Source organism: Rhea pennata, chromosome 12 (genome assembly GCF_028389875.1).
Source record: "Rhea pennata isolate bPtePen1 chromosome 12, bPtePen1.pri, whole genome shotgun sequence".
Lineage (NCBI taxonomy): Eukaryota > Metazoa > Chordata > Aves > Rheiformes > Rheidae > Rhea > Rhea pennata.
This window is the reverse complement of record NC_084674.1, coordinates 10,556,520-10,571,833: the sequence shown is the minus strand read 5'-3', so window position 1 is coordinate 10,571,833 and position 15,314 is coordinate 10,556,520. Positions and strand designations below refer to the sequence as shown.

The 15,314-nt window shown below is 44.0% G+C and overlaps 3 protein-coding genes across 19 annotated transcripts in view; 2 read left to right on the top strand and 1 right to left on the bottom strand.

Moving 5' to 3' along the window:
* The window catches only part of PXK (PX domain containing serine/threonine kinase like), a 37,751-nt gene extending 36,428 nt beyond the window's left edge, over positions 1-1,323 (top strand). For 5 of the 8 annotated variants that reach the window (XM_062586025.1, XM_062586023.1, XM_062586022.1 and 2 more), the window contains one exon: positions 229-1,323. In XM_062586025.1, the coding sequence (XP_062442009.1) occupies positions 229-434 (206 nt within the window). In that variant the 3' untranslated portion in view covers positions 435-1,323. The remainder of the gene's footprint in view (positions 1-228) is intronic. The other 3 variants (XM_062586031.1, XM_062586029.1, XM_062586027.1) reach the window with 2 other exon arrangements.
* On the bottom strand, positions 1,122-6,669 carry PDHB (pyruvate dehydrogenase E1 subunit beta). The gene is made up of 10 exons (XM_062586033.1): positions 6,592-6,669; positions 6,446-6,514; positions 6,159-6,266; positions 6,026-6,088; positions 5,906-5,941; positions 5,525-5,810; positions 4,471-4,581; positions 3,764-3,855; positions 3,120-3,261; positions 1,122-2,714 (listed from the first exon to the last, which is right to left on the bottom strand). The coding sequence occupies exons 1-10, from the start codon at positions 6,655-6,657 to the stop codon at positions 2,569-2,571; spliced, it is 1,119 nt and encodes a 372-aa protein (XP_062442017.1). The 5' UTR covers positions 6,658-6,669; the 3' UTR covers positions 1,122-2,568.
* Positions 6,670-6,797: 128 nt separating this feature from the next.
* Positions 6,798-15,314, top strand: part of KCTD6 (potassium channel tetramerization domain containing 6) — a 37,922-nt gene continuing 29,405 nt past the window's right edge. For 2 of the 10 annotated variants that reach the window (XR_009959734.1, XR_009959732.1), the window contains exons 1-2: positions 7,701-9,449; positions 11,728-11,836. Coding sequence is in view for 7 of the 10 variants with exons in the window: in XM_062586037.1 (XP_062442021.1) it covers positions 11,810-11,836; positions 13,028-13,714 (714 nt within the window). In the remaining 3 variants the exon portion in view is untranslated. The other 8 variants (XM_062586037.1, XM_062586035.1, XM_062586038.1 and 5 more) reach the window with 8 other exon arrangements.

Below are 15,314 nucleotides of genomic sequence, written 5' to 3'. Positions count from 1 at the left end.
CTGAGGCACTTCAGGCTTTCTTTCAGAGGTGTCTCCGATGACACGACTTGCCTGCAGATAGAGGGATTTGATCTCTGGCATTTCTCATCTGTTCTGTTCTCCATATGCTGCTTGCATTGAAGGAGTGACGTGACGAGTGCAGAGCTGACCTAGTCTAGCTGAGCAGCTGCAGGCCTCTGCAGCAGGGCTTCCCTGGCAGAATCAAACCACATCTTCTCTCCTCAACAGGAGCATCGTCGATACCCCCAGCACCACCACCGCCGCCCCTGCCACCAGCAGCTCCTCCTCCGAGTATGGAGGTGCCAGTGCCGTCAAGCCCTCAGCCCGTTGTCAGTGCAAGCCGAGGAGCCTTGCTCAGCTCCATTCAAAACTTTCAAAAAGGAACTTTGAAGAAAACGGAGACGTGCGACTACAGCGCTCCCAGGATCAGCTGAGGCTACTGATCGCCCCAGGATTGGATTTGCCCTCCCCCTCCTGTGCCGTCCGGGAATCAGTTCCTCCTAGCCGGCAACGGATCCACCAGCAGATAGCGGCTAATCGCGCTGTAGCTCTGTTTACCCCTATTTCAGCTTTCCTTGAGTAGCAGCACCACCCTGTCTGATTTGCATTGCCATGCTGTGATATTAAAGAACTCTTCATTCTTATTAAAGAAAGAACTTTGTTCTCTAGCTACAGTTTCAGGGGTAAAGCAACTTCTATATAGCTGAATAAAAATCTGAAAATAGGAATGACCATGGTGAACTAATACATTTTTTTCCTAGTTCTACTCCATCCCTTTTCTGAAAATACATGAATCTAGTTTTAGTCAGCTCTAAGTTTTTCGACACTTCTGTTCAGTTAACACATCTAATTCTTGCTGAATCAGCAAGGTTTTTAGATAATCAAAAAAAAAAGCACTTAGTCTGAAGTGTACTGCACAGGTGAGGGAATTGGAGATTTAAGTTTTTTTCCACTGTATTTGCTGGTGGAGTAAAAACGCTGTCTCAGTACATTTGTTTAAATGGACATCCTTCCTGTGACTCTAAGGGAAAGTGTTTTTAAATGAGGGAACAGTTGAAATAGGAGTTAATGGGGCATTGGGATATTATTCATGGTTTAATTAAATACAAGAGTAATTCAAGTTAATTTTACAGTTTAAACTTTATTGAAAGATCCTTTTTGATTTGCTTAAAACCTTAAATAAATTGCACTTTAAAGGATTATAGATAATCCATTTTTAAATTCAAATACATCAGTGTTTGTTACTATGCAGAGAATGTCTGTACAAAATTTCATGTAACCTGTGATACTCGGTCATTTTTATTAAAATGTTAATGGAATTCCTCCAGCAGTGTGGTGGTGGGTGCATTCAGCTAGTATTTCACCTGCAAGCCAGACTTCCTAAGGAAATATATGAATACAATGAAAGTTTAGTTCTGACAGGTTCCTGGCCTGTAATTGAAATAGGACCTGAGCTCTTCGATCTCCTTACAGAGGTAAGTATCTCCTCCCCAACAGTTAACTGTAAAAGATAGATAGTTTATCCCTGGTATAGAGTAAGCCACACTGCACAACTGCTGTAAGTGGCTTTTACTCTGCATCAGGACAGTCACAGAAGCTATTTCACAAAGACCTAATGGAGTTCTCTACTTTCCAAGACTGTCCCTTTAGCTAAACACAGGTGTGAGCTGATCTACCTGAAGGCTACTGCAGCTGTTTCCCACCTCTTGTCTGAGAATTTATATCTGCTACAAACTGTAGCCAAGGGGGATGTACTACACTTCAGACCCAGGTATACTGGGTCTGAATAAAAAGACCTGCTTCTTCTTGTCAGAACTATAATTGAGAGTGCTGTTATCCCCTGTAGCAAGTTTAATAAGTATTCTGAGTTGCCAAGATTTATTCATTATTTTTACTACTTTAGGTGGTAACTAGTAAAGAAAAACTAGGTATTATTTTCCATTACATACTGAAGATGATCAGGATCTTTATTTAAGCCATTGTGCAGAAGCTTTACTGCATGAAATAGTTCTTTTCAAACTAAACATATTAGCTACCTCTTAACATATACCACAGACTTCTAAAACCACTTTGTACAGATAGTTGCACTTAAGTTGTCATGTTGAAAAACAAGGCTTAACTCACTCTACTTTAAACATTCATTTTTAATAAGCCTTGCTAACACCAGCTCTGGGCCCCCCACTGCTCAGTGCAGTTTTTCATCTGACCACCAACCACCATATCAGACTAGAGGTATTAAACCGACTAATTACAAGACAAGCAAAAACAGAGGATTTATTTCTCACTCTGAATTTAGAAGAGGATTTCTCCATACACTGTAACACCAATCCACTTGTACTACTGAAGTACAAGCTGCCTTACAAATAAGCATTACATCATCATCACTTTGAAGTGTGGCTTAGAGGATAACCTCTAAGCACACACACAGCCATATAAATATTCTAGGAGGTCATAATATTTTCCCCACTGTACAAAAGTTCATGTAGCTATGCAACATCGTTATGCATTTAGCTTGCCATACAACATTAATGATTTTTAAAGCAGGATTTTAAAATACGTATTTACAATTTAGATATTTAAAGTCTTCTTCACTGCAAATATTATATCCTTCACTTGAGGTATGCAGTTATCTTCTAAAATTTTTGCATAAGGCATAGGAACATCTGCACCTGTAACACGGACAGCTGGAGCATCCAAGTAGTTAAAGGCAGGTCCTGAAACAGAAGACAGTTCTCAGTTTGCAACATACTATGGTTTTCTTTCAGTTCAATTTGAGTCTCAAAAAATTTCATTCTTGTAGTTTTAATATTCCAGAACTACCTGTTCCTGCTCATTTATCTTCATGCACTAAGATTTAGGTGCAAAGTTACTATCTTGCTTATTACACAGTCAGATTCTTAGGATAAGAATTACTCACAGCTGCTGATTCACAGGCAAGGTACAGCTTCCACCCTGTAACCATCTCTAGAGTGAGACTGCTAAACTCAAGCACCTCAGATACAAGACCCCAACTTCATCATCTCATCACTGCATTTGGCTTTATCAAACAGTTTATGAAGAAGCTATCAGGATTTAGACTTAACAAGTTAGATCAAGAAGTATATTGCAAAACTAAGTACCTTCCATGATCCTGGCACAGATTTCAGCTCCTACTCCAAACTGTGGCCAACCTCCTTCTACAGTTACAAGATGGTTTGTCTTTACAACGCTGGCTTCTATTGCTTCAACATCCATTGGTCGAATGGTACGCAGATTTATAACCTTAAAGAAAGCGACTGAATTAGTTTTGCTATGATCTGAGCCTGTCAGTTACTACAGTTTGAGTACGATGTCCTCTGTCACTTTCAGCTATTCTGACTTTAAAGTCTTGTCCTCAAAGTCAAAATTACGAACTTTTTATTCTGGCAAACTTTTTACAGAATGGATTCTGATGGCTCCTGGAAAATCCCAGATAGATGAGTCTTGCTGTATCTACAAAACAATCATGCTGATTACATAGTGTACTGTTCTGCTTATCATCATACGCAGCTAGGTCCCTCTGAACAGCTTCAAACATTCTGCCTTAATTTTGTGATGAAAAGGTCAAATGCAGGAACATGAAGCGTGCGTGCTCGGTTCACTGATTATGAATGCATTTACAAATGTCAGAAGTTTACACTTAATGTAGGTAAGTTTTGCAGGGCCTGAACAAGACGCACTGCTTTTTTTTTCCAGTCTGTGGAAAGTGGAAAGCAACAGCAACAACAAAAAAAACCCCACACACCTCACACTCTACACCTTCTTTGGCAAGTACAGCTGCAGCCTCCAAACAGTGTCCAACAGGTCTCGAGTGTGACACTAACGTAACGTGAGTTCCTAGAACAGAAACATGAGAGAGAGAGACTTAATTTTTTCCTCTAGCATGCATGCTCTTTTCAAGGTAATGTTAGGATGGTCCAGTAAATTTAAGTATTTACAATCTCAAAATAATGTAGAGAATTCTACAGCCACAGTGTAAAAAATGTGGAAGAACTATCTCAAAACACAAACTGTACCCTTGAATTCAGGGAACTGAAGAGAGCCTGAATATACTTCTTAGATTATTCCTTTAAAACCTTCAGATAATTTGGTGTTAAATTATGAAGACGCTTGCAGTGCTTTCCTTTGCATTTTTGAAAAAAAAAAATCTCAAGTAGAAAAAAAAGAATACTTCAGACATTACCTACTCTGTCCTTATACAGAAGTGTTTTGGAAAGCTACAGTCTTCCATTGGACAAAGAAAACCAAGTGATCTTGTTTTATATAGGGAACAGAAAAATATAGTATCCTATAAAATAAGATAACATTTAGCATTTAAAATATTTTCCTGTTCCCTGTGAAAGCAGTTTTAAATGGGTAAGAGTTAAAAACAAAACAAAACAAAAAAAAAGAGCAAAACCCTCTCCCTGAGCAGTTCACTTAGTAAGAATATTAACTGTGTTAGCAGCTTACCTGGCCTTTCTATTTTGGCTTTTCCAATTGGAACAACAAAATCCTTTGACTGTGCCTCTTCTGACATTTCAAACGGAACACCATACAGCAGTTCATTCTCCAGCATCACAACTAGGACAAAACTTATTTGGATTAATTTGTAGTTCTACAGGCACCAGTCTATACTGAGAATAACAGTACTAGAACAGACTACCTCAAGTAGGACCTGAGTACGTTTGTTGGGCAAAAAATAAGTCTCTCAGTTTTGACTTCACTATTGAATTATTTTAAAAATTGAAATCAATTGATTAGAATTGGTCTTAAGCAGGATCAGCTATTTAGTTTGTGCTACAGGGTGGTAATAGGTCTTAATACTAATCTTAATATGTTGCTTATTAAAAAAAAAAATCACAGAAACTGTGAATTAGGCAAACAGGGTTAATAAAATTAACTGACTTTAAAAACTCTGTTTTTAAAAAGATACATTGTAAAGTTTACACAGCTGAGTGTACAATTCCAACTAGATTGAATGAAAATGGGCAGGGTCACGGTCTAGAGAATGTTTCTGCAGAATTTCTAGTTTTAGAATGGTCTTAGATTTTGCGTGCGTGCATGTGTCCGTGCTTGTGAGAAAGGAAAACAGAGGTTGCCCTGCTTTTCAGCTAATGGCATGACATTCTGAATACATCATCTGAATTTCAAGATCTGTAAAAATGAGTTTATATAGTCAGATATGCAGAACTCTTCCCTGACTGATTTTTATCCCCTTAAATTCCTTTACAATAGATATAGGTGTTTCCTGCAAGCTTCCAGATGATTGGTACCAAATTAGTATTAAAAATAATGTAGCTGACAACAGCACAAGATTATAGTCTACTGCTAACAAGCCACATGATTTAGGAAACAGTATCAGAATCAATACCTCTGTGCCTTTGCAAGTGAGGGTAAAGCAGTCTTAAGTGTTCAGGGTTTCAAACGTTTCTCTTATTTGTTTTTTAAAAACAAGGTGTGAAAGGGAACATGAAGAGACATTCTCTTTAAAAACTAACTATTGCTGTGATCTGAGTGTGTTCACCTGGATTATCATCCCGGATTGATGCTTTAAGCAGGCCTTTTGCATCTTCTGAGCTCCATGGACTAACAACTTTCAGTCCCGGACAATGCCCATACCAAGCAGCAAAGCACTGTGAATGCTGAGCAGCGACTCCAGCTGATGCCCCGTTGGGGCCCCTGAAGACGATGGGAACAGCGATTGATCCTGCAGACATGTAACAGGTCTTGGCAGCAGAGTTTATGACCTGATCAATTGCTTGCATGGAAAAGTTGAACGTCATGAATTCACACACTGGCCTCAACCCAGCCTATTAAAGTCAGGATATATATTAGTGCTTTTTTGTGTGAAAAGAACTTATTTTAAAAGTTTAATTCAGTAATAAAATAATGTAAATTTACAAACCATAGCAGCACCAACGGCAATTCCTGTGAAGCCCATCTTAAACAGAAAGAAACCAAGGGTAAGTGTCTGGGGAGCAGTAGGCAGAAGGATCACTAGGGTAAGAAAAAGGTGAAGCCGTACCTCTGATATCGGGGTGTCGATTACCCTCTTGTCTCCGTACTTCTTCCAGAGACCTCGGGAGATCTGCAGGGTGGAAGAGAAGAGTCAGGGCCCGCGCAGGGGCTTTCCCAGCCTGTTAACTGCAGCCGCTCACCTTGTAGGCGCCGTCGTACTGAGCCACCTCCTCGCCGAGCAGGAACACCCGCTCGTCCCGCTCCAGCTCCTCGTCCAGCGCCTGGTTCAGCGCATCTCGCACCGTCACCTGCGGGACGCACGCCTCAGCCGTGTGCGTGTGCGTGTGTGTGTGTGTGTGTACACGCACGCCTCGCACCCTCCCTAACTGCCCCACAGCCGGGGGGCGCTTCACACCCCGGGGGGGGGGATTCTGGCCCCGTCCCCAACCGCCCCACAGCCCGGAGGCCCCTCTCCCACCCCCGGTACCTGCATGGCGGCAGGGGCGGAGAGCCGGATCCCCCTGCGCAGCTGGAGCAGCCGCCCGGCCGCAGGGCCCTGCGGAGAGAAGACAGAGGAGCGAGAGCTGAGCGGTGGCGGCGGGCGCGGCGCGCCGGGGGCCGGCCCGGGCCTACCTGCCGCCCGCCCGGGGCCAGGCGCCGCAGCGCCCCCGCTGCCGCCGCCGCCACCGCCGCCGCCATCTTGGCCGTGTCCTCTAGCGCCGGGGGGGGGGGGGGGGGGGGGGGGGGGGGAAGGAGCAGCCCCGCCCCCGGCGACGGCCGCGCTCGCCCCGCGCTCTCGCGAGACCGGAGCCGTACGGCCACTTCCGCTCCCCCGCGGCGGCTGCTCGGCCCCTTGGGGCCAACCGTGGGGCCACCCTGCGTTTACGGGGCAGCGTAAGGGTCAAAATTGTGCGGCGGGGGTGCGGTTCCAGGACGGCTCCTAACCGCTCCGCACCGCCTACTCCGTCCTCCCCCCCCCCCCCCCGCCCCCGACGGAGCCCTACGGGCGCTTTTACCCCCCCCACCTGCCCGCGGCCCCCGCTCTGCCCAGCGGCCGTCACCCCGTTGCCCCGGCCGGGGGCGGGGCCTCAGTGCCGGGGGCGGGGCTCGCGACAGGCCCCGCCCCCCCGCCGCGGCGGCTCCGTCCCGGGCTCGCGCTCCGCCGTCCCCGCCGGGAGCTGTGCCCGTGAGTGCCGCGGCCGCGGGGGGCAACGGGACGCCGCAGGCCGCGGAGGAGGCGCGGCCGGGCCGGCAGGGCGGTTGGGGGCCGGCGCGGGCAGGCAGGGCCCGGGTGTCCGCGCCGCCGCCGCCGCCCGGGGAAGGGGCCGGGCCGGGGCAGGGCGCCGGGGCGGCGGCGGGAGGCGGCGAAGCGCCCTGCTGCGCTTGGCGCCGCGGTGCTGAATCACTGCGCTGCCGGGCGAGCGCTGCCGGCCCGCGCTCTCCGCGGCGGCGGGCGGCGCTTCCCGGGCCGCTCCCGGCCCCTCCGCGGCCCGGCACCGAGCGGGGAGGGCGCGGGGAGGCGCCTCCGTCCTGCCGCCGCGGCTCGGGCCCCGCGTCCCCGACGCCCCCCGCGGCCGCTCGCGGACGGGTCTCCCCGCGCAAGCAGCTCCGAGGAGGCGGAGGTCGGCGGGCAGAGCCCGGGCGCGGGCGGGCGCCTCGCGGCGGCGCTTTGCCTCAGCAGCGCGGGGCCGGCGGGAGCAGGCCGGGTGCGGGCCGCTTCTGGCGGCTCCCGTGAGGTGCGGGCGGCGCGGCGCGGCGCGGGCTTTCCGGGCGAGTGACCGTTACGAGCGAAGTTTGGAGCGTGGCCCCGGAGCAGGGCGTTGTGGAGCTCCTCGGGGCGGGGGAGGAGGCTTCAGGAGCTTGGAGGTCGTAGTGGCGCGGCTGGGTGTAAGGGGATGAAAACGCTGAGTGCCTGGCGTGGGCATTGTTTTTTCCCCTCTGCCTGAGGTGAGGTGAAATGAAGTAAAAAGAAACTAAGGAGAAGTAAGAATACATTAATTTATAATAAACTGCCTTAGTCGTTGTAAACTTGACATGTGTAGAGGGTGGTGGATACTCCTCGAGTGAAGCAAATCTGCTGAATTACTAGCGGGTTTGGAAGCTTGTTTTCTGGAGACAGTGTCTCCTCCGCGCCCTTGCTCAGCTAAGGTGCCATCGTGCTGTATCATCATGGTTTGACTCTACAGACTGTGGTCTCACTCCACAGTTTTGTGGCACAGAGTCAGTTTTTTGTCAGTTCAGGTGACCCTGTGATGGAGACTTACCATAAAAACAAGCCTTTCGAATTCTGTAATAGGATCAGGAGCAGGGAGGTTCTCCACAGATGTAACGTGATGGTTACTGGAGTTTTCTTTCTCATCCTTGGAGAGCTAAGTGTCAGAGGCAAGGATCTTGCTGAGTGGGTGTGAGTAGCATGAAAGACAGCGTATTTATCTGTATAAATACAGCCTTAGCTTTGCTCCTTTTAATTTTTTAAGTTACTATTTATGCAATTTCTGTCAACTGTGTGTTGACCTAGAAGTCTAAGATGCATTCTGAGGTTAAACAGTTTGTCTTACAATACTGGTAGCCAGTTCTTCACTGAAGGCTAGAACTGCAAGCAAGTCTTAATTTCTTTGCTAGAAAAACTAGATGGAAAAACAGAGCAGACCAGGTGGTGCCTGCCTCTTGAGTCTTTAGGTGTTAGGTATGTTTTTGCTCCTCCTTCATGTTACTGCTTGTGATGCAAATACTATGATTTTTCTCCAGGAGTAGTGTGGTAGCCTGTTCCTTTGACCAAATGCAGCATACATGGTCCCTCCAGTGAAAAGGCTTGGCAATGCTACTGGCTTCCCCTGGGTCTGACCTGAGTCCGTGCGTGTGTTTTCACAGATGCAGACATTCAGCTGACTCTCATTTGCTCTCTCTGAATCTCAGCCTGTAAAATGGTTGCATGCTAGTAGCTCTGTTTATGGGAGAAGCCTTACTGAAGTTAATGGGACTACTGTGGCAGTAATATTGCTAGTAAATAGCCTTGTAATTCTCTGAGTCATAAAATATGTAATAACACTGAGCGTTCTATAAATGCAGGTCCCCAGTTTGGTGTATTAAGCGTGAAATGATGACTTGAGTGCTTTTCCTCAAAGGTACTTGCCTCTCATTGTTGCTTCCTAGTTTCGGATACGCTCAATGCTGGGAGAAAATGAGATGACCATATTAACACTGTCTGCCTTCTCCCCACCTCTCCAGAAAAGCTCAACGAAAGTAGGACTGTGGTTTGACATATTCAACGCACTTTTGCTCTCACTAAAGCGCAGTATTCTGTTTGGCTTGTGTGGTGTCATTTAGCCAGTTTGTCTGGCTAAATTTCATCTCAAGTGAATATTTCTTGTTAAACACAGGCCGCATTGGGACACGTCTGCGTCTCGTCTCTTCTTTGCTGTCTGAACGCAGGCTGGCCTCCTTGTGTCATCCGTTTGCATTGTGTCTTGCTGCGATGCTAGCTTTGCCAGGTACGTCTCTGCACATCTGGTGATTCTGGACTTTTACGCAAAGATCAATGAGGCTTCTAGATGCCACTTATTTATTGAGGACTGGTGTTGTTTCAGCTAATTGTTCTCATAAATTATTCACTCTGGTGTTTACGTAGTGATGCTGTGATCAAACATTAATTCATGCCTTTATACAGACTGGCAGATGTAATCTGTTTCTTTTTCCAGAATGATCAGTGATAAGGAATGTTTTGATTGATCTGTACTGAGGACTTAGATGCTGGCCAAAACAGCATACTGTTCATCCACCCACTCCATCCATCTATTTAAATAACTCTGATGGATATCCGTCTTACTTTGAAATATTATGAATGCAATTTCTAGTTAACTGCAGCTCTATTCTCTCATGACAATCAGTGGAGTTTCTGGCTGGCTGCATCACTTTACCTTCAAGCAAATGCTTTACGTGAACACTAGAAACCTACTCCAGTCGCTCCCATGGTTTTAATGTCTCTGCATGCTATGTTGGGGTTGTACTCAACTAAAATAACAACTATAAATACTCTTTTCCCTGGAAATTAAAAGGGAATTTAGAGCCAATGATGGAAGTTAATGATCTGTACTTGAAATGACAAAGCAAAAAAAAGATCTGAAGAAATTCACTTCTTGATATGTTAGCAAAATAAATAAGTAAATAAAGTTATGGAAGTTGGCAAAAGAGCTAGTATTCCAGGTCTGTCTACTGTCAGGGAAGCATCATTTAATGTACATTCTTGAGGCATTCTCTATCTTTTTTTTTTTTTTTTTTTTTTTTGTAAAAATAGGATGGTGATATGACTAGTTCCGTATCTTAATTTCTTAGTTTTCTGTTGTGTGAGCTCACAGTTTTCATATGCTGATTTTATTTTTTCTTCTCTTAATACATCTGAAAGACAGTTGAGGCTGCGTACATGCTGCCGGCCCCCAAAGGCCTGACCTTTTGAAAGCTGTTCTGCTTAAACCCAGAGTTTGGGCATGGTAGCAGAGTCCAGAGAGGTGGGATGTGTTGCGTTATACTGTGGTGAATGACACTGACCTTGTTTGCCAGGAATGAGAAGGGCAAGTAATTTTTTATTTAAAATTAACTACAATCCTCTAATTGTTTGAGAATGTAGTACTCTGTCTTGGCTTAATCTTCATACATCTTTTTGCTGGATGACTGTAGGTTGAAGTATGTTAATAAAGAGGTTTATCTTTACTCACAAGCAAAAGTCTCAATAAACGTGTGGTCTTTAATGTGTAAAAATAAAATCTGAAAGCTGCGCCCCGTTCAAAACACTGTCCTATATTTTCAGTGATTCTAGTAGAGATGCAGACCCCTGTATAGGGAATAAAGGCTAACTGGCAGCTGGCTTCTCTCTGCGCATCACTTGCCCTGTGGTCAGCAGGCCACATTTGGAAAGCCTCTGCTGGTGTCTGGAGTTGCACCTTTTTTTTTTTTTTTAAGCCTCCACCCTGCATAAACCAGGCTGTGGAATTTCCCTTGCCACCCTCAGGTGGAGGGAGTCCTCCTGTTACATAAGTCAGCAGTTCAGTTTCTTCTAGAAAGTTACAGCATGAACTGCTTCTCGATTTGCTTTTGTTGGAGCATTGTTGAAAACATGTTTAATATCCTCTTGCTTGTCCCTAAAGGGATTTCTTTTGAAAATTTGTGTTTGTGAGGTGCACTTGTATTCTTTCTCTGTACATTAATGTTCTTGCTATTAATTACAGTTCTCTACTATTGAATTATTAACTCCACAGTGAGGTTTTGGGTTTTTTTTTTCATATTATTCATTGACTTTCATGCTTGATTTATTCTTCTGCATAAACTGAAATTGGAATATGGGAGTTCTGACTAATATTGCTGGATCACATGTATGACCTCAATGCAGGCTAAATAAAGTTTTTAATTGGGAGAAGGACATCTGTCTTTAAAAGTATTCACTGTTTTCCAAGTGAAAGGTAGTCTGTGAACATAAATTATCTGTAAAGACGCATTACTCGTTATTTAACAAAACTGGGATGGTTGGAACAGCCGGTGAAGCAACTGCCGTGCTCTGGAGACAGTCCTGTGGGTAGCGTGAAGGGAGATACAGGGAAATGCTTGTTCGTAGATTCTTCTGCTAATGTGGCTTTGCAGCTGAATGCGAGACGTGCTCGCCTGGCAGAGAGCTTGCCTTTAACTAGAAAGCGTTCCCTTTGGTTGTTCTTCTAGGTACTTAGTCTGCCATGTTTTGTCCTTTGTTTTGTGTTTTCTTGTGTATGCTTTTTCCTGCAGGGAGAAAATAGGAGGTGAATCGTGTATCCTTTCAGAAACCTTCTGTTAAACTTGAAGTGCTGCAGTTCAAGCAATTGAACAGATGGATAATGGAGACTGGGGATATATGGTAAGTGATCCAGTATAAATATGCTTGTGTGCTGAGCAGTACAACTGAGATCTCAAGATCAGTAAGAATCCTGCCAGATCTGTTTGTGTTCGTGTGTGTTACAACAGCTTACTTATACTCTCCTGTTTCACCTTACGTGCTATTTGTGGGAGACTTCATATTTCCTAGCTAAAAATGGGCAAGTATTAATTGACATTTTAAGCTCATTGTTACCATCTTTCTCATATGCAAAGATGGTAAGTGAAAATAGTTTACACTTCGTGCATGTAGTTTTAAGGACTTTGTCATTTTATTTATAAAGAAAAATATTTTCCCTTGTAAACTCTTTCTCAAACTAGTCAAACACATCTTATTTTTCTCCTCTTCTCTTTCTCTAAACATTCTACTGCTATCCATATGTCTCTTTTCTCTGGTTGGCCTGAGTCCTGATTGTCAGAATTGGTAGCCAGATGGGATTTTTATTCCTTTCTCTCTTGCTTCCTCATGAGTGATCTGGGAGCTGATGCAGAATGGTTTGGTGCTTTTCACCCTCTTCTATGCAGCATACTAATTTGCTAATAAGTGGGGTTTTTTCACAAGTTAAAAGCTGAAAATTCTTTTTTGTTTCCATATTTTAATGATGTGTCTTAACCAGTGCATGAATTATTTTGATTGTGTGTTCTTGGTTGTGTTTCTAAATTTGTGCTGTCTGCCTCTCTTTGAGGGAGGGGAAGAGTCGTAAGCCTAAGTTCAGCAGATTCTTGTTGGTGGTGGTGGTGTGTTTTGTTTTTGTTTTTGTTCTGGAAAGAGACAGATTGTGAAACTGAGGAGCAGTGTTTGGTCTCATTCAGACTAACTTGTTCTTCAGGAAATCTCTCCGTTTTAATTTCCTCGTCTGTAGAATAGGAAAAAACCTGTTGCAAAAATGCAAAACTTCTATGGCAGTAGCTGAATGTTTCCAGTTAAAGTTTCTAAAGCATTCTGAAATGTGCTTTCTGAATGCTAAGTATTCCTCTGTCTAGTTGCCAGTCGTGCCTTGTTGCTAGGTGGCTTGGATTTGTTCAGGTTTGAACGCTGCTTAAAGACATTATACAGAAGAAATGAGATTCCTTCCGGAGTCTGTAGTTTTCAAACAGTATCTGTCGTTTGTGTTGGTGGGATAATTGAATCCTCTTGAGGTGGCTTAATAAACTCTGCAATTTCTCTTTCTAGATGACTGATCCAGTCACGCTAAATGTGGGTGGACACATGTATACAACATCCCTCACAACTCTAACGAGATATCCTGACTCAATGCTTGGGGCCATGTTCAGGGGAGACTTCCCCACTGCCAGGGACTCTCAGGGCAATTACTTTATTGACAGAGATGGACCACTTTTCCGCTATGTTCTTAACTTTTTAAGGACCTCAGAGCTGACTTTGCCACTGGACTTCAAGGAGTTTGATCTACTTCGGAAAGAAGCAGACTTCTATCAGATCGAACCATTAATTCAGTGTCTTAATGACCCCAAGCCGCTGTATCCTGTGGATACCTTTGAGGAAGTGGTAGAGCTGTCCAGCACCCGGAAGCTTTCCAAGTACTCCAACCCTGTGGCTGTAATCATCACACAACTAACTATCACAACAAAAGTCCACTCATTACTGGAAGGCATTTCAAACCACTTTACAAAGTGGAATAAGCATATGATGGACACCAGGGACTGCCAGGTTTCCTTCACTTTTGGGCCATGTGATTACCACCAGGAAGTGTCGCTCCGAGTCCATCTGATGGAGTACATCACAAAGCAAGGCTTCACGATCAGGAATACGAGAGTTCATCATATGAGCGAGCGTGCCAATGAAAACACAGTGGAGCATAACTGGACTTTTTGTAGATTGGCACGGAAAACAGATGACTGATTCTGAGTCTACAGGAGCTGTTTCAGTGGTTAGCAATTTAATTGAACAATAAACCCGAGAGAGTCTGAATTTTGATGAAAGAAACAATGTGGGCTTTTTTTTTTTTTATACTTCTATTTATTGTTAATCTTTAAGGACTGCGGGAGTTTTGTTCTCTAGCAGCTCTGTCTCTTTGTCCTGTCCAGAAAAAAACATGCATGTGCCTGTTGAGTCAAGACACCTTTTCTGTTTGAAAGAGGGAGTCAAAGGATTAGTACAATAGGGTATTTTGTGTCATTAACACAATTCTCTGATGCAATTTAAAGTGCTAAAATTACCTCTGTTTAAATGGTTTCTAATCCTTCTAATGCTATGCCACTGGGAGTAAGAAACAAACAGAATTTAAGAGGCAGTTGGAGAAAAGCTGCTATCATGTAGACTAATTTAGTTTCTAAATCAATAAACAGTATTGTAATATTCTAGGAAAACAGGTCCCACCCTTTAAAAGTACTTGATAAGTACAGTTTCTTACAGTTATGACAACTGTTTCTTTCTATGCATATAAATCAAACAACCAAATATTATCTGTAGCCATGGAAATATGATTAGAAATATTTATATTGGATTCTGGATGCAAAATGTCCCTGTGGTAGAATTCATATTTTTAATGCCTGGTGCAATATTATTCCCAAGTGTAATGCCTGCCAGCAAGAAGCTAATAAATATGTGAAATATAGAATACTATTTTGTATTTTTTTTTGTCTTCTAGAACTCTAATACGTAAACAAAATGCAGAAACTTTTTCAGTGCTGGAGAGAGTACAGACACTCTAGTAGGGCTCCGTTCTCCCCTGTTACTGACATACTTTGTTCATTTTTATTCTTTTTTATCTTAATCAGTTAATCCAACTGTTATCATTATAGAAGCAACTTGTGTGTATTGACAATTATGCATTTTGACTAACAGGATGGCAAGTATTTGTCCTGGTTAAAAAGGGATAGAGACAGAGGAAACATAAACAGCCTAAATACTTGTAGCCACGAAGTAGCGTTACCCAGTTCATCCTCAATTTATCTGATGACTGTTTATGCATGTTCTAACCATAGCGTGCTGTTTCTGGTGCCATTCAAGCCAAGGCACACTCGCTCTGTGTTTTTATTCATTTTCATGGAGGCATTTCTGATTACCCTGGCTGCTTTGTCAATTATTTATAGAATTTCTGGTTGTACTCCGACTTGAATGCTGTTGGGAATAAGAGAGTTGATGTCTGTTTTGGTTGAATCGCGTTCTGTGAGATTCTTGTCACACGAGTTTCTTACTGTAATTGGTTTGCTCTTTGGCCTGTGTGGACCACAGTTCTTTGGGGATGCTGAGAGGCAGTCTGGATTTCTACCGTAGTAGCTGGTTCTTGAAGCCTGGAGCTTTTCCTGCTCCTTCTCTCAGTTAGGAGGCCTGTCTCAGGAGTGTATTCTTCTGTCATATTTTGTCTCTCCTCTTCATACATTGTAGGGGTTTTGACTTTTATACTAACTGGCAGTAAAAGTTTATTTTACTTAAAGGAAAAAACAAAGCAAGCTGAAGTGAGGAAGCTCAGGAAAGACAGTTGTTTACTAAATCTGCA